This window comes from Patagioenas fasciata, chromosome 13 (genome assembly GCF_037038585.1).
Source record: "Patagioenas fasciata isolate bPatFas1 chromosome 13, bPatFas1.hap1, whole genome shotgun sequence".
Taxonomy (NCBI): Eukaryota; Metazoa; Chordata; class Aves; order Columbiformes; family Columbidae; genus Patagioenas; species Patagioenas fasciata.
This window is the reverse complement of record NC_092532.1, coordinates 7,092,778-7,119,096: the sequence shown is the minus strand read 5'-3', so window position 1 is coordinate 7,119,096 and position 26,319 is coordinate 7,092,778. Positions and strand designations below refer to the sequence as shown.

General features: G+C 38.9%; 1 protein-coding gene across 11 annotated transcripts in view; it reads right to left on the bottom strand.

Moving 5' to 3' along the window:
- The window catches only part of FTO (FTO alpha-ketoglutarate dependent dioxygenase), a 322,731-nt gene that overhangs the window by 79,715 nt on the left and 216,697 nt on the right, over nucleotides 1–26,319 (bottom strand). For 5 of the 11 annotated variants that reach the window (XM_071814483.1, XM_071814482.1, XM_065848050.2 and 2 more), the window contains one exon: nucleotides 13,094–13,327. The exons of 3 other annotated variants lie outside the window; for them this stretch is intronic. In XM_071814483.1, the coding sequence (XP_071670584.1) occupies nucleotides 13,215–13,327 (113 nt within the window). In that variant the 3' untranslated portion in view covers nucleotides 13,094–13,214. Of the gene's footprint in view, nucleotides 1–13,093; nucleotides 13,328–26,319 lie in introns of those variants that run through there. 3 more of the 11 variants (XR_011741310.1, XR_011741309.1, XR_011741308.1) reach the window with 3 other exon arrangements.

The window sequence follows — 26,319 nt, the reverse complement described above, 5'->3', positions numbered from 1 at the left end:
AAACAGATGAAATATCTCAGGGGAATTAATAAATATCTGGACACAATTATGCTATTTTAAAAACAAATGTATCATATTCTTCTACTGAAGATGAGGAAATTATACTAAGAGTGAACATAACAAATAGTTTGTTCTCTCACAAAGGAAATAACTCATGCTACCTCTCTTCTTTATCTGCAGAATTTCCTTTAAAGGAGTGAGAATATAGTACTTAATTTCCATTCAGAATAAGAAACACACATTATATTTAAACTATGCCAAATCCTTCCAACGAGAGGTCCAATTGCATATATTCTGCATCCCTTTAACCACTGATCCCATCCTATCACACATGCCCAAATAGTACAACCACTAAATGCTACAAATGAGGCAGGCTGCAACAACAGAGACTGTGCTTTTGTTATTATTATATGTTTTTAATCAGGATCTCTGCATTTGCCACCTAGTGTTTGCGTTTGCAGGGTTCACTTCTATTCCATTCAGCTCTAAGCAGAAAGTCTAGCTACTTACTTATATGAAAGCAAAACCAACTTCCTTACAGAATCAATGATTTCCAGGACTTGAGTAAAATACCAACTACCACGTGCCTTCAAGTTGACTACAGGACACTAATATGATTTGATCACAGCATTAATACAAATTCAAAGCCCTACCTTTTGATACTTTCGTTGCTCTTGCATTCAGAAAAAATCTACACAGATTTGACCTAGACTTTTCATGTCCCAGACCTAACAGAACCTCAGCCTGGGCCACCAAGGGCAACTAAGATGCATATCATAGATTAAATATGTTCTTTCTTCCCTAAGAGCAGTCCTGTATCTTCTCCTGCTGCCTTTAAAACATTTTTTTTTCTTTTAAAATAATTGTCTGCCCCCCTCCCACTTCCTCCAGCATCTGGCCACCTCTCGCTGTCAGCAGGACTAGAGCATCAGCATTGCGCAAGAACAGACACAATGGGATTTGTTTGCACACAATGCCTTCATAGTACCAGATATTTCTGGATTTACTCAGTTTTACACACATGTTCTGAAGAAAACTACTTACCACCCCCATGAAAACATGGCTCTTGCAGTATGGAAAAAACCTCCATCGACTTCAGCACTGGCACATCCACAGAATGACTCCAGTTTAATTTTGCTAATTTGATCGGGTTCATATTGTAAGAACGTTACCCCCTATGACCATCTATTTATTTATTTTTAAATCAAACACATGAGGTGTATTACAGTTTCGTCATCTGCTCTTACTGTCCCATTCCAGGAAGCCCCGCTGCAGTAAACATTTTGGTGGGACCTTATTCATCCCATATGCCAACAACTTCCCTCTGAATAGCGCTTGCTACCTGTCTGATTGTGAAGGAGTTAAAATTCTAATTTTTCTATTGCGTGGCACTTTAAAGATAAAACCCTTTTATTACAGCTTGGTTCAAACCCTCAGCTCGCACCAGCACTGCTCAGCAGAGCATTTGATTTTCTCTTTACATCATATTTTAGCAAATGTTGTGGTTTATAAGATAAAATGATAAATGGCCTGACTTAAATGACCGGAGGGTATCCACTTTCCTGCTAGTCTGTTTAAAAGGTTTCTGTGAACATTTTACACACCTTATTGTGTGACTGTGGCTGTCTAATAGCAAAGGAAACAATAGCCTCTGATGTCCACAAAGGCAGGGCATACCACACAGGTGCCATGTTTTACAACACCACTATATCTTGTCATTCAGAAGTGCTCCCTGAACAAATTGCCTGTCATATTTAAAGATAAAATCTGACAGTGCCAGAGCTGACAAGTAGTCTTCAACCCTGACGTACAACATGGAGCTGAATTTTGCTACATTCACAGTAGATGGATTTGTCTTTAGAGATTCACAGCAAATCCAACTGCTGGCAGAGCAGCAAAAATTATTTCAAAACATTGCTAAGTGTCAGACTTTATTAAATGCTTGCTTTAAAAAAAAAAAGGGAAAAAAAAGCATCTGTGTTACCTTTAGAAAAGAACTGTATAGAAATGTTTTTACATATTTTACTTCTCCGCAAAATAATGATGTACAGTGTTTCTAAATAATAGAAAATACTGCAGTACATTTCAGGAAATGTATTTTCATTATTCCTTAACACTGGGATATATTTACACTACAGGAGCCTGTGTTCTTTTATCTTTTACCCCGTGAGGCTCTGAAAGGTATGTACAGTAAACAAGAATTAAGAAGGAATGACACAGCCGTTTCAGTAATTACCGTACTGTGCCGGGGTGGTTACTGGGAAAAGGCAGAGGGGTAGGCAAACACCGCTGCTCCTGTGCTGCTAAAGGAAGCAGAGGATTTATGTTATAGAGCCCTAGACAAAAATGGCCCAGGCCATGGCAGGGACTGCAGAAGGATGTGAAAATCCCAGCCTCTAACTCCTTTCAAATCATCCCCTTTTTGTTTTGTTTTGGGGCTCTGAGAGGGTAAAGAGCCACATACACCTTCATCTGCTTATGCAGCTCTTTGTAACCATTTTATGCCCACATTAGATCCCTGTACATCAAACCCCTTCCTTGGCTATGAAAAAAAACTTCCACATGTATAACTGGAGGGACCCTGCTCAGGTGTGAATTCTAGCTGCAGTTCTAACTTGATTTTGGCAGCCCCTTCTGAGCCCCTCCGTTACTGTACATCTCAGCTGCCTCCCTGAACTGTAATCCCAGGGGTGGCTCTTGTGTTTCGCACCTGTTGGATAAAAATATCCGTTGCCATCACCAGATCACTTAACAGAAGAAACAAATAACTCAGACTTCACCAAGGTGACCCACACAGTGACACTTCTCACTGTTCCCAACAGAAAGACCACTTAGGTGAGCTTCATTTTCTCTCTCACAGAACTTTTTCGTAGCATGGACCTACCTACTAGTCCCTACTCTAAAAAAGCTCCCTGCATACTCCATCATCCTGTTTCCTACAAAGCTTGACTTTGCCTTAGGAATAGTTTTAGTAAAAGATGTAATTGTCATTCTCCTGGGCTGCATCAAATCTTATTTAAGGATGGATCTCCTCTCACTTTCTCTTAGAGGCGCTTTACCCAAGAGAGAACCAATCCATTATTGAAAGAAGATGTTTTGACCCCATTAGCTGTGCAGATGTGTATTTGAACTCCAGACCTCCGAGCATCCTCAATCCACGACGAGCTAGCTCAGGCTGTGGTGTCTCGAAGGGCTGCATCCTCAGAGATCCCTCAGCATCCTGCTCTGTACCGCACGGGCAAGCACCAAACCCACCCTGCAAGGGGCAGCTGAGCTGTCGGTGTGCCCAACAGCTGACTGGCGTGAGCGAACGTCAGGGTATGCAGATAAATAAAACATCCTGAGAAGTGTCACTTTGGACATACACTTTGTTTAAAAATCCAGATTGGAAAGAAATTCTGCATGGTTTATAACCCTCATATTGGCATGTACTAAAAATTAATCTGTAACACGGATTTTTTTAAAAGACTGCTCTGTTCCCAGCCTGCCACCTGCGTGTTTGATTCTGGCCCTCTGAGAAGACCAGAAGCTGCATAATACAAGTGTTTGTAACCTTTAAAAGTGGAAATGTCATAACTTAGTCTTAGTTAGCTAATTGTGGCCCTGACTCTAATAAAAGTGCTGTTGCCCAATGAGCTTTGCACTATATTGATTTTTCTTCTATCAGCTGGGAGTTCTGGTAAAAGAACAAAAGATCTAATAATATCAGCAAAGCAAAGAAAGCAAGGAACAGTGAGCTCTTCAAAATAAGTAGGTCAAGCCACAATCAATTTCCAGATTTGAAATTATGTTTTAAAAATGTATGTTTAATACAAGACCTTGTTCTACGTCTATCAAGTCAAAGCTTGTATGGTTTAAAGTTCCTGAATGACTGCTTTATCAGGTAGCCCAGAGTTGGGTCCCAGAGGTTAAGCAATAAAAGAGAAACAAAAATAACAGTTTCTGCAGCTTGTTGAACCCAGCAACAGCTCCTTAAACAGTTTTTACTTTGCTACAGTTGGAAATGCCATAAAGCCACAGGACACATTGAAAAGCTATGAATTTGTGAAGTAGGATTTCACTTCCTCTTATTATTAGAGGTCATTAAATTTATTAGATGTTAGTAAAATCCTTGTAAACAGAAAATATGAAGGCTTATAAAAGAGTGCTCTTTCTTTTCACCTTAATAATTAAGAAGCAACTAGGAATAGGATAATAACAGAAGCCTAATCTATGAAGAGCCATTAGTTAAAAAATCTTAGTGATGCTTACGCAACAAGTTTCACGCATACCTGCTGAAATGGACTATAGTTGGGCAAAGAGGATATCCTATAGATCAGATGAACACCTGCATGTATGGTATCTTTAGTAGATAAGATGATTCAGTCACAAACTCTAAAATTGTACTCTTCACTCACTGAAAAAGCAAGTATCCAGAGTGATACAAACTTTCTCTGCTTTTGCTTACCTATTTACAAAGTCTGTACGGTTCTTCTGTTTTGAGATGGTGGTTCTTTAATTTGAATGACCTTGGACTAAAAAAATCTAACACCTCAGAAAATGTGTAGTAAATACCACTTCTAGCTGTGACTGTATATCTGCAAAATAAAGACACTGGCTGACAGCTAGATTGTACACCTGCAACTCCAGCAGCATAACTTGAGACCTTGTGGTTCGGAAAAGAAGTCTCATCAACTTTGTGAAACTCTTATTTGCGGGGTGATAACTGTACATAACAGAGCGCTAGAGTCTTTATGATGAAAAGACAACTACAAGCCCCTCTCCTCAAAGAGAATTGAGGTTCTCATGAGAGATTTTCTACAGAAAGGATGGAACTAGGGTAAAATTCCAACTTCAGCAAGAAACATATCTTGATTAGTCTCTGTCTCATTTAAGACAAGCTGCCTTTGACTGCAGAGACTGGAAGAGTGCCTTAACACCCCCAGAAGATGCCTACTCCTGAGTGATGTCTCCTTGTGCTTCTATCCCTCCAGAAAAGACCCCCTGATGGTTGCATTTTTTATGAAAGGTCACTACTGCCATGTGCTTTACACATTTTTATGAAAAGTTAAAGAACAGGAAAATCTAAGGAATCTTTGGTTCTGCGAGAACCAGAAAAAAAGGAACAGCTTAAGGGACTCTAGATCCCAGGGATGCTCATCTTGGTCTTTGTACATACACGCAATACATATTACAATGAATGGTTAAGAAATATTTCAGAATAATACTGGTTTTGCAAATGAGTCTTCATCCAGTTCCCTGTATACTGACTTTTGGTTAAGCTAATTAAACTTTTTCTAAAGCAAAGGAAAGAATGTTCTAGGCTAAGAAATTACATTTCTTACCTCTTGGATGCCATGCTGACTCTAAGCTGGAGTATCTGTGAATAATGCTTGCTGTCAACTCTTTTTGGCTTGGAGACTCCATTCCATCCTGGCAGGGAAGGACCTGGCCTGTTATTCACACTTTCATCACCTCTTGGCCGGATCCTAGTAATGCAGAATAACTTGGGCACGCAGCCTTTGGCATTAAGGGGAGTCCAGGTAACAGAGATCACTGCAGTGCCTCTCAGCCACATGGGCACGTGCACATCTAATTGTTCTGCTGTAGTCTATGGTGGTAGAATATCAAAGGAAATTTGCAGTGCTAGTGCTTGCCTTGCTCTGTGACCTGAATCTGGGGTAGCTTGGCCTTCAGGCAATCCACAACCCCGAGGTGGAGACAGCTGATGGTAACTATTCCTTTGGCACAGCAGAACCCTCCACAAAATCCACCGTGAGTGGGAGATAAAACTGTGAAATGAAGTTCCCTAAAACCAGCAGACATCACAAACCTCACCACCTTTAACTGTATGTACAAGACACATCTCTTTGATATTGCCTTGTTTAACGTGACTATACATGTTTCAAATTGCAAACTCTACTGCAACAAACATAGAGCAGTTTATGCACTCAAACAGGCTGATGCAGTGCTGGCAGGCACTGAGTTCTAACTACTCACATAATCTAAGAGTTTGTATCAAAGATGGGAACTACGAGGTTGCACGGCCAGAAGAATATCTTCTGCACCTGGTAGTAGGAACCATACATTTTTGCTGAAGAAAACACTATTACAGGGGTTAAAAAGTCAGTCATGTCCATTTACAGCATGAGCCTTACCAAAGTAACAGAAATTCATTTGCCTTATTTACCAGAAGACTTGCAAAATAACCAGGATTTCGTTAATTTAAAGAATAATAGCAAATTCCCCATTTCTCTTTTATCTGTTTACCCTTATTAAATTGTCAGCATTAGCAGATGGGGATAACTATACCACCTAGCTCAGCCTTGCAATACAACTCAGGCAGAGAAAGATCCCCCACTGAAGAGCAGACCAAAGCATCTTTGAGTTTGCTGCTCTGAAGATGCTCACCTTGCACTATTCAATATATAGGAAGCTTACAGAAATTAATTTTCTCCTGTGGGTACCTGAGGTTAGATGGTGTGAAAAAATACACCCCTCTTCTCCCATGCACTGCAACAACAAGGCACTGAAGACAAGACCTAACACCTTCTAGAGGACAAATGACAAACAGATTAAGTGGTTTATTTTATAAATGCCAGTAAATTAGCAAATACATAACACAAACTTAAATATCACTATGTATCTTGAGGTGTTATATAAACAGTCCTTAACAAAAAACACATACAGCAGTACCAAATGAGCAAGGAGCAAAAATATCCTAATCAATTGGTTTCAAAAAACCTATGTGCTTGAGAGAATGCTGGTTTTAAGGTCTCTCACTTTAAAGTCATCTCAGTCTAATAAAGAACACAACTTGTTAATAACATTACTGTTAATCCTGAGACATAAGGGAAAGAAAGGGCACCATCAGATGGAAGAGAAAAAACAGCAATGAAAGGATTGTGGAATGCTTTGATAATGTTTGTGTAATAAATTATTAGGATGTTCATCAAAATAACTAGAAAAGCAGTGCTCTCAGTAAAGTACTACCAGACTACCAAATAGGTACCAGACAAAAGTGGTAACAGGTACATAACCAGCATTCCAGTCTGTTCCAGCAATGCATCCTCACCTTGATAAAAAGCACCCAAAGACCCACAGAGTATTTTCTTAAGAGTTTCCCAGTACAGCAGTTATACCACCACACAGCGGGGGCAGTGGACGTACTTAAAATAGAGCTAGAAGAGTGTGGGTTATTATATTATATACTGCAAATCTGTATATTCTCCATGGAATAATTTATTAGTCCCAATAAAATGTACTGTTCCCACTCAGAGCTCAGGGACTTAGAATGTAACTAAGAGATTCACTAGAAAGTTTAATCAAACATTAGGAGGTCTGAAAGATCTCTATTACATGAGATGTATTACTGTACGTTACGCAATTAAATAGTATGTTAAATACAACATAAGAGGGACAGATTCCAGCTTCATTTTCAGCTACAACTTTGGAGAAAAAAAGTTCTACGAGAGCATCTTTAATCTGTAAGCTGAGCTGATTAACTACAAGTAATCGAGACACACCAGGGATGGAGGGTTATGGATGCTCAGTTCCAGCATTTGCAGTCAGAACACAGCTGTACTTTTGACCTCTGCCTCAGTTTCTCTTTGTAAAGCATCCTGAGACCTTAAGGTAAAAAAACACTTTAAAATATTACTGCAGTTAGATGTTAAATTTTTCAGTGAAGCTTTTGAACAAAGGACCTTGGAAAATACCTGCCCATTCTATATATGTTACACCCTGATGGATACAATGAAATAGGGAAAAACAGAGGAAAATCGTATGAGAACATACATGTGATTTCACTGCATTTGTTTTTTCCTTTTTTATGTCGACATTCATCTTCCACAAGAAATCAAGCTTCTCAGGACATGCTGGACAGCAAAAAGCCGCAGTCATACATGCTTAGTTTCAAAGTTATTTTACTACTCAGAAAGAAAAATCAATGTATACCATATTAAAAACTATCATCACGGCCCTTTAAATGATTGGATAGTTTAGCTTTGAATGCAATTCAACCTAATAGAGGCTTTAATGGCTTTTGACAGATTGTTCCACTGATCAAGGGACACGTATGAAAATAACTGCCTACCAAGCCCTGCTTTGATTTTAAGAAAAGAAAACTGAAGGTTAATGGTAAACAGAAGTTGATTGTTCACATTTTCAGTGAAATAACTCTATCTGACCTGTTCTTAGAAGCAGCGAAATAAAGGATAATGGGAATCCTATACACCTGACTTTTTACTTCAGCCTCTAATCAAGGGGACTAATCAGACCAAGATGTGTTGGCATGAAAGCAAGTATTTGATGATACGGAGGGGGAGGAGAACAAGTTTCATGACAAAATTCTGATTCATCATGGACAAACACTGTAAAACCAGTGGAGTATTAGAGGATGTAAACCATAGCACAGTACACCCTTTTCTATCATGTGAATTATGAATGCTATCTCCAAAGGAACAAGAAGATAAACCATAGTTTTCATGTCACGTGTGAAGTGCTCACATGCAAACATCAGCATTTTAATGTGATAATTTTATCAGTTATTTGTTGGCTTTTGACATGTTATTCAGCCAGTTCTGCAGCCGTACTAAGTATAGTTGCAATTGTGTAAATTATCTTCTCTTGTTCGATGAATGACCCCAGGCTAAGGTGAAGAGGACAGATAAATGTAAATTAAGATGCAAGCCCAGCCACATCGAAAGTGATGAGTCTCAGCTTGGACTGCAAAGAGAACAGTGGTTTTATTCAGGATTGCCTCTGCCCTCACAGGTGGGGAGAGGTGACAGCCCGAACCGTGCAGGTTGGGAGTCCTCTGTGCAGGCTGAGCTTTCCCTCCACTGGGTTGTCTTTTTTCAGATGAGGGACCTCACTGTAAACAGCATTCTGTTTGTTCATCCAGACCTTCCCCAGAGCAGGTCAGCATCCTGGTGGGACAGTTCAGAAGATGGGCTGCAGCAATGTGAACCTCAAATGGGAAACAGATGTTGAGGGGAGGTTCTCAGCCCATGGAAGTGTAGGAGGACAGAGGTGGAGGGTGAAGCTGGGGATCGGTCTTTCTCATGCCCATTGCTACAGTGGAACAACCATTCTCTTCCCAACTCTATAACCTTCGTGCAAGAAGACAGTGGTCAGTTCCTAGCAAAAAGCTGAGGAGCAGCTGTCAGGGGCATGCAGGGGGTTAAGGAGCCAATATTAACTTTGCAGCAGGTGGTAACAGTTAAGGGAAAGATCCTGACCCACACTGTACAAGTTGCTGCTCAATGACTCCCATATGAGTTAAGGTAATAAAGTTGGGGCCCTGAGAAAGCACATCCCTTGCATCTCATGGGCATCTCATCTCTCTTATCCTCCTCTCATCTCAGCTCAGAGATCAGCTCCCGGGCTACTTCAATCTCTGTTCCATTTGCCCAAATTCCACTGCACAACACAGGACTCATGGAACTGCACCAAAATAAGGGAGGAAAAAGGCGCAATGCTCACTGTTAACACACCACATTATTTTAGTGACGGATTTTGGTATTCCTTTCATTTTTTTTTCCTGTTGTTATAGCACTGGAAGGCCTGAATCTATCCACAGCATTAAGAAGTCCAGTATGATTTTAAAGTGCATCTTGCATCATTACCTGTGACACTAAAGCTATATCAGGATGACAATAAGACAATTGATTTCGGTATTTATCATGTTGCATGTTACCCATCCTGGACAGTTTCCAGTTGGTGATTACTCATGGCATTCTTACTTACACTTCAGATAATCAGAATCTGCTGTAAAACTCTGAGCATAAGCGTGATGCCTTTAAAATCTACTGTATCGGGATTAATATTTTTTTATTTACATAACCTTTTAACAAGAAGAAAGGACCTACAGGATATTTTTACATATGAAGATATTAATAAAGCATTATAAAAACATTACTAATTACATGGCATAATACAGCAGTTTTCTACCGAATTCTTAAAAACGGCCTTTACCTTTCATCCCCCAAATTACATAAACAAAAGTTTATAATTTTCTGCCAACATTTTCTTTCTATCAGTGTAAAACCACCTCTGCATCAGATTATTTTAAAGAAAGCCCTTGCCTCGAGCATTTCATTTGTATTGGTTCCATGTTTAGTCAGTAGCTTTTGTAAAATTGATGAATATTGTCTAAAGGCAAGTGCAGACAGGCAAACAGATCTGTATCTTCTGTAATCCATTTAGCCTGACACACACGTGCAAGTGAACTATTTTACCTTAATTCTTTCATGGCTGATGAAAACTAAATGTAAGCAAAGTCGTGAACTTCACCATTTAAAAAGAATCACTGAATCTAATGTTAGAAGCTAATTTGTGCTCTCACCTCTCCCCTGAAAAAAACTGACCTTGGTCCTCCTGCCTCTAGAGCATCCAGCCTTGGCACACAGTTGCTATGCACAGAACATCCATTAGAGGCTGTTTCTCAGCTCATCCAAAATGGAAATGGTCTGTCTAATGCTGAAATATGAATGAATTGCTAAAGTATCATTGTAACATAAGCTAAATTATAACTACTTGAATAAAATCAAGAAAACTTTAACATATTTTTCTGCTTCTAGTACATAATCCAAACACAGTAATAATTAACACTTGATCTCTTGGACTTCTAACAGATATTTCCCTTTAACCGTGTTCTCCTCTCGGGGTACCCTTTGGCATTGCTACGTACTTCAAGCAGTTCCATCAACCTTACTCATGTCTTTGCTATCAACTCCTGTGGGCTTTGAAGAGATGAAACCTTCTTATAGTCTTGTTTTTCAACCGAACCCAATCAAGTTACGCTGATTTAGATGATGTGAGACCGGAATGCAACACAGAGCATTAAACCTCTTTAACCACTTGATTATTGGTATTTTGCCAGTGAATCTTAGGTCTTATCCATTCCAAAGGCACTCATTTCTCTATGTCATTGCCATCCGTAGCTGGCTGATTGCACCGAGTCTAGTACTAGTTCAGCTAGCTCACTAACTTAAATCTTCAGCATTAAGAAGACTTAGAATCATGTATTTTTAAAAATTCTATTATTGTTGCCAGCAGTCTCCTAATACAAGAGAAAAAAGCCCACAAACAACAGTTGGTATTTCTTCACTGCTGCTGGGAATAATTATTTGCCAATCATTTTTTAATAGTTATGCCTCCACTTCAGCTACAAACTACAACATTGATGTGCCTTCCCTACCCTTTATGGCTGTCAGATTCATTTCAATACTGTGATCCCCATGGTTTCTAGCAGTGCTTAATTATGCACAAAATAACCATAAAGTAACGGCATAAACAAACAAACCCACTCCTCCAATGCTGTGTTAACAGTGTTACATCATTAGGTTGTTTGGATTCATCTTGCCCGTTTCCAAAGTAATATCTGTTTCTGTGAGAACTGCCTTTTCAAAAGCAGAATTCCCACATCTTCAGCTCGATTTTCTCTAAGTGATCTCCAAAGTAAACAGTATTCAGTGTGGCATTACTCCAAAAACACATTATTTGCCCAATGGTAAAGGCAGATTTAGCTAGTGCAGGAAAGAAAAAGCTATGCCTGTAACACAGTATTTCAAAACAAGAAATCTGTGGTCCAAGAGACAACAGATAAATGTGTGGATCCAGGTTATAATATAATCAAACCTACTTTAAATAATAATCTATTCTTCAGAGAGTCCTCACATTCTACAGGGTGGAAAACAGTTTTAGCAGAAGTCCACGGCTACACTGACAATGCTTGATGCAGGTCTTTATACTTTTGCTGGCACACTTACATCAGAGGTGTTAAGAGGAACAATTTTGACTTGATGTAATTGTCCTGGCAAAAGTTGGTAGGTGTGGACACAGTTTGACACCACTAAAACTGCATTTTTGCTGACACAGCTTCTTTAGCTCCAGGGAGGTCTGGCATATGTTTTGCTGTCAAAAGTACAATTTTTGGTGGTCCAAGCCTCATCCGCACACAGAGCGCTTTGCCAGTGCAGTGTCTGGTGTGCTCTGGGTAGGCCTGGCCTCCGCAGGGATTTTAAACACAAGATTAACACAGGAGGCGGTTTCATTTTTTGGTGGCAACGTCAAGCTCTGAGTCTTACTTTTTTCTTTTGTAGTGGTAATACAGACTGAGTGCTGTTTCACCATAACATGATTTTCTTCTGCTTTTTATGACAAAGGAAAAGGTGTACGCCAGCTCAAGTTAAAATAGCAACTTAACAGAATGAAAAATCCCATTCCTCTCTCATTTAGGAGTGCCCTGTATCATCCAACACAGAATTGTTCTTTTTATAGCATATTATTACAAAACAGATCACAAATAGCTTCATTTCTCATAGTCTTGTGGTTTTGTTCTTGTAGATCTCACTAGATCAACACAGATGCTGCAAGGCTCAGTATCACACACAACCTAAATGTAATCCATCAGGGACTCTTACTTAGGTCTATTAGCTCTTTAAACAACGTACAGAGAAACCTGGCCTTAGAATAGGATTCACAACACACAGAAACAAAGGAATGGTTGGGAAAGAAATTCTGACTTCCAGGGAGCCCAGGATTCCCTTTGGAAATCTCTCCAGCACTACTCAATTGCCATGATGAAAAATGGCAAGAAAGTTTAGGGGTCTTGTCAGGATGGTCCTCGCTCTGACAAGGAGCTATTGCATAAAGGACTTTCTCCACCATCTCCTGTACCTGTTTTAGTGCATGAAGAATTCACCATGTTGTGTGCACAGCTCTATCCTGGAGATATCCAGCAGGCTCACCCCCAGCTCACAGCTCACTAGGATGCCCAGATCATGGATTCTGCTTTGTCAAAGTGTGAGCTACACCCTGTGTGGCTCCAGCCTGCCAAGGCAGAGGCAGTTCTAGGCACTCACAGAAGCCGGAATTCAGACAGCGAGGGAACTTGTGGAAACACAGATATCCATGGTCTGTATGGTCAATGGGAACTAGAGTGGAAGAGGAAAGAACTGAGGCTGGTGTTCTGGAATTCAGGTCTAGCTACCTGTTTCTGTAGATTGGGAGCCTGGCCTTTTTTATTATGAGGCGGTAACTAAGGTACTGCGTGAAGACTGGGTGAAATCTGCATTGTCACATAAAATAACATATGATCTACGAAACATCAGGCTGAAAAGATTTATTTTAAACTAAAAGGCTTCTCTCCAAATGATGAACATTAATAATTCTAGGCTGGAAGGTCACCTGCTATTCTACCCACTGAACAATATTTTGTAGATGAGCAATTACTTCTTCAAGATCATATGGCAGAGGCATGTTACAGTCCTCATCTGTCCAGAAGGGGTGGCATTCTGGTTTCTGGTCTTCTGGCAAGCTCTCTGCCGCTTCTGACTGGCATCTGAAAAGAAGGGTAAGCAGATGAACCACTTCAAGTAAAACTGTGTCAAGAAACTGAATACTCAGCGAGGATACATTTATGCATTAATTTAAAGAGAAAGACAATAATAAAAAAGAAATATCACATCTTCTAACCAAACGGATTGTTCATTTAGAGTAAAGTTGATTTCTGTTGTAGGCTTTGTATTTTCTATAGAGATTTCTCAAAAAGCCAATCACAGAGAAAACTCAGTTAGTGTACCTTTATATGGTGAATTATTTTTTCATTATCTCAGCTGTTATTTAAAGTATGTGATTAAACCATTATCAGATTTAAATGTTTGCCAGTTTCCAATGTATTACTAGATTATTGAGAAAGATTAAACTGAATTTACTGCATTAAGGTCAGGGGGGATAGATTAAACAATATTAAAGAAGCCGGACTAGCTTTGTAGATTCTGGAGATTTACAAGTGTATCAACCTGCTTAGCTCTGAAAAAGGCAATATAAAAAGAGAAAATTCTATAAAGATAAATGGAAATGGAGGTTAATAACAACTTCCAATGATGAATAGGTGGGCAAAACTTCAATAAAATTAAATTAAGAGGTTAGTGTATGTTAGTCCCTAGAGAAAATGTTTAAATTACAGTGGTTTTTATTAAATGGATTATTCATCAATGCTATTGAAATCTAATTATAATATTCAACTTAACTGCAGCCTGCAAAGGAAAGTTTTATAATTGGCAACCATCACAACTCTTAGGATTAGGCTGTAATATAACATATTGCGTCAAAAAAGCTGTCACAGTTTAAGAAGGATTTTTCCCCTTTCTTTTCCTCTCCTCTCAAACAATTTGCATGTTGCTGATTAATCAGTTAATGTTTGCAATGGGGCAAGACAAAGAAAAATGCTAAGAATTACTATAATTTTAGTATGTAGTGCAGGCCTGTGTAGTTCTTCAATGACATAAAAATCAAATTGTAGAAATACACTTGTATCTCTTGCAAGATATTTTCTAAAACGCATGTTCTATTAAGCACATAATTGTAACAGTTTTAAAGTTGTTTTCAACATATATGTGTGTCTCATCTCGGTAAAATGAACTCTGACCACACAGACACACACACAGCTTCCTTGTCTACACCACTGGCCTTCTGGAAGAGACTGTTGCCAAATGAAAGATGTCTTCTTCTCTTGGGAATTATTAATGGCAGTGTAATCCCCATGAGAAAACATACTTCAGCTTTACACCCATGTTGGTGTGTGGTTAATTGCCGCGGCAGCATCCTGGGCACTCAATCCATCGTACATTACACCACAAGGACAGTATTAACACATAACATTCCAATATATCTTCAGCTCTCCACATCAGCCCCTGATAATAGCATCTGTTAACATGCACTAAGTACTATTATGTAGCACATCACTTCATAAATAATAAGATTAGCCGACCTCAGGGCCCTGGGAAGAGTAATGTGTTTAAATGTTCTCATTATTTATTTAAAACAAGAATTAAAGGAACAGAAGCTACTTGTGACAATCCTCTTAGCATAAATATTAAACTGTTTGCATTGATAAGCTGCACTGTACAGAATAACAGAGGATTTGTTTTGCCGGCTGCTTTATAATAGTTGTTAGAGCAAATGCAGTTTAGTGTGTGAGTTCTGAGAGGTACTTAACTGATTGTGCCATCATGTTCTCAAGACATTTTCCAAATTATATAAAGGAACAGGAGAAAATTAATATGCAGAGGAAGCTGAAACTAATTACAGCATAACTCTATAAGGCTTTTAAAATCTTGCTTTATTTTCTGTCTTGGCACAAAATAATACGCTCAATTTGCTGGGTAGGATAAGATATTCCAGTTTAAGCATTTCAATCTAAAAGTGGATAAATTAACCATGTAGAGATTATTGCAGATGACAAATCAAGAAGCTCAGCTGTAAATACTGCAGGCATATTATGTGGTCTGCAAAACTTTTAATAATAAACATTCTCTCTCTCACGCATCTGCTATTAACAACAGAAATTCCACTGAGAGGGAAAACAGACCAACTTTTAGCTTCTTCACCATTCCAGGGTACTTTCTCTTTTTCCCTTGCTCTCTCACATAACCTGATTGACCAGCTTTTCCCTCGTGTTTGGGGTTTGGGCATCCGTGCCACTAAAAGTGTCAGCAGTCACAGCGATGCTGTGACTGAACAGCCCATGAGCAAATATTCCAGTTGCGACTTTCCCTTCTGTATGTTTCTTTCCAGCAGAGCCATCTCTGACAGGTCGCCCCACCACCAACATGCGCCTCAACCTCCCGGCAACCCCTCACTCTGCAGGTTTCAGCCACATCACATTCCACAGGAGGGACAGGAGGAATGGCAGTGTGCAAGTCTGGTGACAGAAATGCATCAGTATGTAGTAAAATTATCAAAAGGGGGAAAGCAGTGCCTTAGTATTCCAAGTTCTGCAATCCCAGAGCTCCTTTGTCTTTCCATCCAGGATTTCCACGGCTTTGCTTTATACCTCCAGCATTAACAGCAATGAACGTTACATTTTTACATTTTGTGAGCCATCTATTTTGACCAAAATTACAATCCCTGTGCCAGATCCACTGACATCAAAGTCAACTCAGGTTGCTCATATTTAAAGAGAAGAGTCTGGGTCATAAGCAGACGTGGCTGCACCCGGCAGTGCATTAAGCATTTCACCTGAATGGCATCGCAAGGGCAAACGCAGTCATCCCAATATGTGTTTTCTGAAAACAGTCCTTTCCAGGTGAGTACATCACTACTGATTTCAATAAATTTCTGTGGGAGAAATTGTTCCTGCAATGCTCTTAAATTCGCACCAGAGTAACAGATCAGAAGATCCTGCAAAAGGGCAGCAACACTTTAAACTGAAGCGGAACAATTGTAGGCATTTAAATAACTGCACAAAATTATTTCAAATTCTTTTTGTATCTTTCGTATCTGGGAAAAGATAACTCAGACTAAACCAAAATTCTGTCTCTTCATGGATACAAAAGAATTAATGAGGCTCCATGTGGGAAAAATTGCAAACACTGAAGTAGGTTGTAGTGGGAAAGCACTAAGATTTATAAGTTAAAATATTATATATCAATTAAAAACTTATTTGAGCAAATGAAGTTAAATCTCTAAAAGATAGTAGATCTAATATGTGTATACTGTATATACAAAATGTGTTAAGAGTGGAAATAACGGATGCTCTGAGAGACAGAACAGACGTCAAATTGAGAGGCATCTTTCATACCTTATTTGCAGCATAGGAGCAGAAAAAACGCCATGATATATTTCAGAGCAATTTAGCTCTAACACCTTGATGATACATGTTCACCAGCATATCAAAGAAAGGAACATTTGTCTAAAGACGTGCAGAATGCACAAAACTCCATGGTCCCTACCTTCTTGCTGAAACAATAAAGATCTGTGCCAGTTTCAATTAGAAAAGCCCATTTTTAAGAAATAATAAGTTACTATTGTGGTGCACACTCTCACTACCTCTCCCCTGTAAACTTTACAGATTTTTTTAATCTCTTTTTTGTCCATTTTTGCCAAACAGACTTTGCTTATTAATATTTACCAATAGTTGAACATTAACATAAGTTACATTAAATCATGACAAACATTTGTATAACTGTTTGTAGGACAACATGTGACTCCTTCCGTTGGAAGGTGGCTCATTGCCCCAGGGGCAGGTGCACGTTCCCTGGGACAGACAGTTGCCTGGCCCTGGTCCCCTGAGCTAAGCTGACGTTTTGATGAGCAGGGTATCAGCTACATTAGAGGACACTGATCACGATGCTAAAATTAACCAAGCTAGCTAAAGTGTGTGTTAATTATGAGTATGCAAGCAGTCAATAAAAGGTTAATGCAAAAGTCAAAGGATAAATTTATTTCAGTATTGCATCACTCTACTGACTAAATGACTAACATTATGCTTTGTTTTTAATCGATATATTTTACAGTAATGCGTGAGCCATTGATTTGAAAAACAGTCTTCTTTCTAACAGTTCAGTTTTGCAACTATTAAGTATCAAGTATCAATATACTTAAAACACTTGTTTTTCAGAGCAGATACTTTTTTGTTCTGTTGTCAGGAAGAGGAATGCATATAAGCCAGGAGGCAGCCTCGGGTCCTGTTGATGAATGTGATTAATGCAAATAAGAATTATTACCTAGGAACCTAAATAAGGTACTGTGAATTAGGGTCTATTGCTCTGTTTGTCTGCTCCACAGAAGTGTAGGCAAATCAGATCAATAGGGGTCAATTTGTGGCTCAGACTGCACAGGCATGTTAAGAGAGAGGAGATTATACGAACAGTCCCGTTTCCTAGATGGTATTAATTTAGCCGCCGGTGCCTGGCAGTTCACAGACCACGGGAGATCACATAGAAATTCATAAGGAACGTGGGTTTGGCCCACTGCTATGTTCAGAAAGGGAGGATGGGATATTTGCTCTGAGCGTGCAGAAGTTCATACTCGTCCCACACACTCACTCCAGCATTCCTGCAATGATTATATTTCGTATGGGAGTTACTCCCTCCCCCCATTCCTGCAAGAATAAAAGGTGTTACTGAGCTGTTACTCAGAACTTCAGACTATCTTTTAAAACAACGGCCCAGTAAAAGCAGCGTCTAGATCACACTGCTAAGACAAAAGCATCCATCAAACCCACATGGACGCTGGTTAAAATGCTACAACACCGTTAACATGGATGCTGTTCCGAGTAACAGCTGCAGCTTCCTTCAACAGCCCCTTCCATTCTCAAGATTAACAACTTTGCAAATTTGGGTCCGATCAAATATGAGTTCTTACTGTTCCAACACAGAGCTCTGCTGTGTGAACACAAATCGTAATAGCACAGGGACCCGGTACACTGAGCTTCGCTTGCAGGTTTGGATTTTTTCATCTTCGTCCTTCAAACCCTTCCTCTGCCCAGAAATCATGATGCAAACTGTGTGTAGTTACTCTAATCTTGGGGTTACGATTAGCCCATATGTTTTCAAGCTGATACTCTCAGTTGCCAGAGCATATACAAGAAAATAGAGTGTGTTCTCAGCGATCTGAATTGTTATGGAAAGCATGGAGAAAATATGAGATTACATACATGAGAACAATTACTCAAATAAGTTAACCTTGATTTTTCTTTTTTCTAAATAGTGTATATCTCATTGACAGGTATGACAAACTTATTTCTGCTGTTGAACACATCACAGTTAAAACTTGATACTGCTTAACTCAAAGCTGAAACTTCTATGGATTTCAACAAGGCAAAGATTTAAATCCAAATGCTTTTCCAAACACCATTCACTGTAGACATGAGCTAGTAAGCATAATAATAAAAACTATCCAAAAGAAACTATGGAAGGAATGAAATAGGCTGAATATAGTTTCTCCAAGTGCAATTTAGCAAGAAATACTCAATTTAAATTTTTTATCCGTTTGCTATGGCGGTTAAAATACTGGCACTGCAAGTGAGCTGATATAATGTGGAGTAACAAGATGTGATGTTCTGTAACTTCAGAGTTGGCACAGAAAGAAAAAAATATCTGTTTTATCAAACTGAATTGCTCAGTAAAGCACAGAAAACCTCTAAAGTAAAAACTCAGATTGATGCTGTAAATATACATTCTCCTCCTTTGGACATGGATAGGAGATTGGGATAAAGTCCCTAAAAAAGATTGAAAAAGTCACTGTCATTACTTGAAGAATGGAATTTATCTTCACAAAAAATTAAAAGGTAGAAAGGATAAATGCAATTCATCATAAAATGGAATGGGAGTGAGAAATTTGTAAAGCAGCTGCTCTCCAGCTGGGTGTCCATTAAAGCATTAGCAACTTCAGCAATGTGCCTAATTTTACGTTGCCTTCTACTCCAGGTGACTGCTTGGTCACAGTAGCTGGGAGCCAAATGTGCAACATTCTAGGTCACTGCTGCCCTCACCCCATCTGGAGCTGCTCTATCAGAGGGAAACCATCCCTACGATCTCCTGGGAGAACCTCTTCTGCAGACCTAATCCAAGACATGACATTTACACAGGGAGCTAGACTGGTTTACAGTCAAAAAACATTGAAATCTTGACTTCTGGCTTGGCTCATTTCAGAGGAAATAATATACACAAAATCAGTATTCCAGCTGGAACCTCACCAGAACTTGAGGGTGTTTGGAAAATGAGGGTTGGTTAATGCCCCATCATGACACAGGGTTAAGGTGGACTCTTTTCTGATCTCTTTGTTTCAACCGTGTAAAACATAAGCCAATAATTTACAAATCCTTGACTGGCTATTATGATTAACTTTGATAATTTGTACCATAAAAACCATATACTGAAAAAAACAAAGGACACAGAAAACATAAATATCTTGAAATATAACAATATGAAATATGTTTTCTTCTTATGGCTGTAAAATCTTTGTCTTTATCACCAGCAAAATACTACTTTCTCATGCCAAAACTGTAATTTTGAAGATTTTCTTAGTTTTTTTTAATTAACCAATCAGGAAGTTGTCAGCCTTGGCAGAGAGCATTTCTTTCGGTTGTTCCATGCTTGTCCTTACTGTGACTCTGCACGACTAAAACCTTCCCAGGTTTACTCTGCCTTTTAAGAACAAAACGAATTACATCAATATTTGACATTGCAAACCAGATTTCAGAAGTACTGGTCCCAGACCGGCAGTGGAATGAAGTGGCCAGATGGAAAGAGAGCAGTGCTTCATTCTTTTGAACATCTAATCCCCAGCGTATTCCCAAGGAGTCTGTCCCATTTACATTAAGTCACTGCTGATGTTCTTTCATGTGCTGTAACTAGACTGTGCCCAGCCATAAGTAATGGCTGAGACCAGGACTGCATTTGTAGAAGGGACAAAATGAGTTTGTTTCCAGATAAGAAACTTGAAAAGAGAATGCCAGATTTAGGAAGGGAGGGAGGCTTTATCAGTTAAATTTTAATCCCAAAAAAACCCCCATGGATCAGCTGCACAAATGCAGAACTATGAATACACACAATGGCATGTTAGAAGACCTTTCCTAGCTGCTTCTTTCAAAAGTTGATAAATGCCTTGTGCCACTAATGAATTTGGCCCTTAATACAGAGCCAAGGTTTATAGTCACTGACCCAAAAGCTTTATGCCTCTGAAGTCAGCTGTTTCATTGGAAATGAGGATGCTGCTAAAACATCCTGAGGCATCGCTGGTGACACAGTTGGGCAGCCTGACAACAGCCAGAGTTATCCCTGTGTGTACTTCTACAAAGCGAATCTAGAGCAGAATCCATCTTCTAACGCTGGCCTGCAGAGCGCATTTTGCTGTTCCACAGAGAGGTGGGACATCAACGAACCTGATGCTAAAAAGATTTAAGAGACAGCTGCGTGAACCTGAAAATGCTGGTGTTTCTATTATTATTCAAATTGCAAATCAGGTAAATATGAGAAAAACTTAAGTTGTTACTACCCTCCAGATGTTGAAATAATAGCAACCAAAGCATGGGTGGTGTCCAACTGCAAAGAGTTCTGAAGCGGTGCAGCAACGTGTTTCACAAATATGTGCAGAAATACACGAAAATCTCAAAATATTTTTCAAGAATGTTTTGCTTTGCCTTAACTGTAGATAAATTCAAGTAAATTTTCAACTTTTTTTTGCTACAGTACTAATTAAAATCTGTAAAAACATACTTCCGTCTTTCTAAACTATTTAGCTGACAATATATGGGAAAAGATAAAGATTTTTTGCACTGTATCTTCAGCTACAGTGCCCCCAAATCTCAGAAATATTCTAGCTCTGGGTAGAAAGAATGGAAGAAAAGAGGACACAAGAATCTCATTTCTCCAATATATTCACCTCCACTGCGGGTGAATTAATAAAGAGATATCTACCCAAAAGATGCTTCTGATGAGATCAAGGACCTTCCTCACAATGCCCACCAACCCCACCCCACCAAGGGGAACACCTGGCAGATGGCAGCAATGACAATGACCACTGACATCGGGTGCGTGATGTCAACTTGACATCCCCATATGGAGCTTTTCCTCTCGTTTGTGGCCTCTGTCCAACAGAGCTAGAAACCATCCATGAGAAAATCAACGCCCATCCTAACCCCACAAGAGAATGGCTGTGTGGGGCAGCCTCTATTTCATGTTTGATTTTTTAATTAAGAAACATCACTACTCTCTATAAAGTGGAGGGGGTAGGGAAATCCCCCAGAGAAACATTGAATAAATAACACGGCATTTGCTGAAAGATGAAGTTTAATCCCACTTAACCTATAGGTTTACAAATTGTTCCCTTTCAGCCATGTTTCTCAGATGCTTTTGTTTCCTATTTTTAGAATAATATCTTTATGAGCAATGGATTCTGGCTGCATGAGAAGCACATCTATATCTATTTATATACATACCCCTTCATACCAATACTTGCAAAAAATCCCATCAGTCCAAAAGAGAGAGCATTTAGGAGGAAATTTTCAGCACCACAGACGTGGGTTTAGTTATATACTTTCATGATCAGCAATGGGATGAGAGTCACTCCCTCTGTGCTGAGAACACTTGGCTTTGACTTCAAACAACGTAGAAATATATCAACCTCAATGTAATTTATATTCTCTCAAAAGGAACCTAAAATGCTCTAAGCCTTTGCTGAGGCATCTGATGTTCCAGTCCCCTCTGTTGCACCGCATGATCGGCTGCTTTATTTCACTTGCGATCCTTGCTTTCCTATGATTTTTTCAGACAAAGACACAAAATGTCTGCTATACACTGAGTATAAACACAGCTGACTTGTTTTCCCCAAAGTATTGATTTTATGCACTTTTAAAATAACTATTTTCATTCTGTTTGCATAATCAGCTGGGGCATTGTTCCTCTACATTTGCAGAAACACAGATGGAATTGCTGATTTTGAGCCTTTGGAGAGATTTTACAGTATTCTCCAGAATCTCGGCTTCTATTAAAATAAGGTTTCAAGCACTTCTGGTTGTGAAGATAGCCTGGACAATGTAAATTGATGCATGGTTATCTTGTTGAGTCCACAACCAGACAGACAGACGCAACAGCACCGAGGGACCTGTGAACTTCCCCCACTTATTTTATTGGGTGTTTACTTGGGGCCAGATGCTCCCCTCTGTTGCACAGAATGGTGTTAAGTGACTGAGAAAAGGAGAGGAAAAGGAAATGGAAATAAAAACCAACAAAGAAGAGAAAAGGAAATCTCCACAGCCTGCTTCCCAGGGGGCTACAGATGCCCTGCCCTGCCAGTATTAGACTGCTGGAAGATTTGGGGCTGAGCCACGCATGCGGCACATTGTTTGAAAGATACTGCATTTTCCAAAAGAAAGCTACCCGAAAAGTTAATGATGCTTCCAGCATCCTTTACTGTTCCACTTCATCTTTTGTACTCCTTTTATGCGTATGCCAAGGAAAAATGTAAACGTAGGGTGGTTTTAGACGACACTGCGGGAGGATGGCCCTTCCACTTAATGCCCCCTCATTTAGAGTAAGCAATCCCATTTTCCGAAGAACTACAGGGTTTGCAGGCTCTGCCTGTCTGCAAGAAAGCTAAAACATTTTCCTGGAGTGTGCATTTTTCCGTAAGACAACTTTTCACGTTAATAAATATCAACTGCTGTATGACAAATCCCTATTTGTTATATGTGGAAAGTAAAATCAAAAGAAACACGACTGAATGCAACTAACTGAAACAATCCCACTGGATCCTTACATCAGACTGAGCAGAAATGGGCTGTATCTTTTCAGCATCAAAGCTTTGGACCCTGTCAGTGAATGTGCATGTCTCATCAGCCAAAAGGAAACTATGAGAGACTGATAGCAAGCATCATACAACAAAGCCAAACAACCACAAGACTAACTCTCTTTTTCGCAGATTGAAATTAAGATCTTGCTTATCACTACAACTTGTGATATAAATACACATGTGTACATATATACATCTCCCTCTGTATACACAGATACATATATATTCACACACTTATATAAGAGGAGCTTACACCAACATTTTCTATCAAGAGATAGGGCCTTGAACTCCTGTGTGTCTTAGGGCACAAAAAAAAAGGTTTATTATGCTGCAGAACTACACTGTCTTCCCTGTGTTGTGCACCTTGGCTGTAGCCTGCAACCAGAATGTTTATAACATATATTGGAACTAATACTATAAGAGCAATGCAATCCTATGGAATAAAACACAGTTTCCTTTAGGTCAACATGAGGTCAAACAGAAGCAGGAGGGAACAAATAATAGGGAAATGAGAAAACAGATACAAGAGAGGCAGAGAAAAGAGGAAAAAGTAGTTTAGGAAAATAAAAAAAGAAAATAAAAAAAGAGCCTCATGTAACTAATCACATTTCAATCACTGCAGAATTTCTCCATGGCTGCTGTTCTGTTCTATCAATAAATCACTATAAAAATGTATCACCACAAAAATTCCAGCACTGGCAGAGAAATAGACTTGATGTCCCAGGAAATGCTACAGCACATCCAGGCACAAATAAAAATCATATGGCAACAATATGCTCAACATACTTCTCTACTTCTGTAAGTGGAGTTAATCTTTCTGATTACCAAACTAGACCTCACAATTTTTTCTGTTTACCCTTTGCATTTCAAATAACTGAAAATATTATAAAGAGACATTAAACATCCTTTTCTACTTTAACTTATAAATAATTACTATCACTCAAATACAAAAAAAAATACATGCATTTCTTCACTTATTTTCAATTGCATTAAGGGAAGAAATTATTTGTGAAAGTTCAGCATCGCTCTACCTCAAAATTTTACAATTAATGTAATTCTGCAATATTTTTAATACCAACTAAACTTCCAGTACAGACTGAATGATGATTTAAAGTTATTAGACAGGAATACGTTTTCCTTTATGGAATAGGACTGCACTCAATCAATTTAAACACATGATAAACTACATGCATCTGATCCTGCCCTACTTTCACCTACATTATTTCCATCAGTGCTTTAAAAAAGTGCAGATCCTGCTCTATAACATTCTATCAGTGGACTTGAATTCTCTCAGCACTATGAAGACTTATCCAGCCAACTGAGTACCAAAATGCCACGAGCAGGTAAAACCTAAAATGTCTATTGCAACAAATGCATAAAGCTCTTCATATTATTTTCTGTGGTATAAAGAATCTTTCTGACTGCAATATCAATATCTGTAAACCACAGACTAAGACTTTAGACCTTCCGGTGGTGCCAACTCCCTTGTTTTATATGCTATGATATATAGTCCTGGCTTTGAGCTATCTCTCACTACTGATGCTTTTGATGCTTTGTTCTCTTTTTACTTTAGGATGGAGAAAAACAAATAATGCTGAGTTCTTATCTTACTCTTGAATTCTTCTGATGTCTATCTTCAGAACTCTCCTAACATCCAATTTATGTCATTCTTTTTCTTTCTTATGCTGTGAATTTGAAACGAAAGAAGGTAACATAATATCATAAGATCTACGGACGATTGAAATGGCCTTCAGAGTAAACTTCAGAGTTATTCGTAAAACTATCTTGCCTCAACAGAAAGTAAAAAAAATTGCTTTTCAATAGATAATGCAACTACTCTTGAAATTCTTCTTGGATGAAGCTATTGCCATAGGGAACACTCTAATGATAATAAAGTATATGATGCTGGTGCCTTAAGAGCAGTTCTGATGGGTTGTTTTGTTGGTATTTGCAAGGCACAACTCAAATTCATTCTTGAACATTTATATGATTTCTCTTGAATAATTCTTTATTATAAAGTGGCTACAAAACCTGAAATTTGTGAGAATGAGAGAAGCTGGCATTGGTTGTGCTGACTGACGTTCAATTCTGCTCCGACCTTACTCTGTCATATTATTCCTCTTAAAACATCACATCAGAATTCCAAAGAGCTCTTATGTTAGTTAATTAAGGACCTGATTCCATCTCCTATCAGGTATGAGCAAAATGCTTAGTTACATATTTAAATCTCATTTAGCTCAGAGGAACTTTCAAATATATTTCAAGTTTAGCACAGGCTTAAAAGCTTCACTGCGCAGGGCTCCTTGAGATGATCTCTACATCGCTCCTCCACGCAGAGCCATATACTCAATTAACTGCAGCTTTTCTTGAGAACTTGAGGTAGCCATCCCATCCCTACCCCAGTCCTTATCCTCACATTTAGCCTGTAGTCCCGGTACTGCACTGACCCTTCCCTCTAATTCATTACACAATGGGCATGAATCTCCCATGAGTGCAGATTCAAGATACACATAACGAAAAGTATCCATTTCATTACTTTTATAAGACACCTACTGTTTCATCTTCCTTCGTCCTGTGTCTGCTAAAGAACAGTTATTTAAACTTTATGAAAAGTGGATGGTCTTGCCCTTCCATATGTTTTATTTTGTCTACAAATGTTATATTTCAGAGTTCATTTTTCCTAGTTTATTGCTTGTCAGCTGATCTATGTTAGTCGTTCCTTTGAATTAACTGCTGATGAAACTACTTCTCTTCCTGTGTTACAAGAAACACTACTTCCCTGAGCATGCAACAGACCCAATATCACTCCTACTTAGTTTGCTTTTTCAAATAATATTGTGATTATATTAATCTAAGATACAAAGTATGCGTTCAGCTTTTTCTTTGCTGAAATGATATTACTCCAACCTGTTTTAATGCCAAGGAATTAATGTAAACTTTAAGGGTCTTGGCAACAGCTACATAATCTTCCTATTTCTGGTGCAAACGGGAGGTGTCCTTTCTTCTTGTTTTCCTTTCTTAAGTACTCCTGAGAAGTTATTAATTTGTAGTTCGTATTTCTTGGATATGTGCAGTTCTACAGGGGAATTTCACACACTCTCCTGTTTATTGAAGTGCCAGTAAGAGCATCTAGGGAAGTTAAAGACATTCCTCAGCAAGACAAAAGTCCATTTTCTTAGACCTTCTCCCACAGAATTTGTCCTTTCCACTTTGACGTGAGCTTTCCCAGCATTTCCCCGCTCCTGAGCAGGTAGA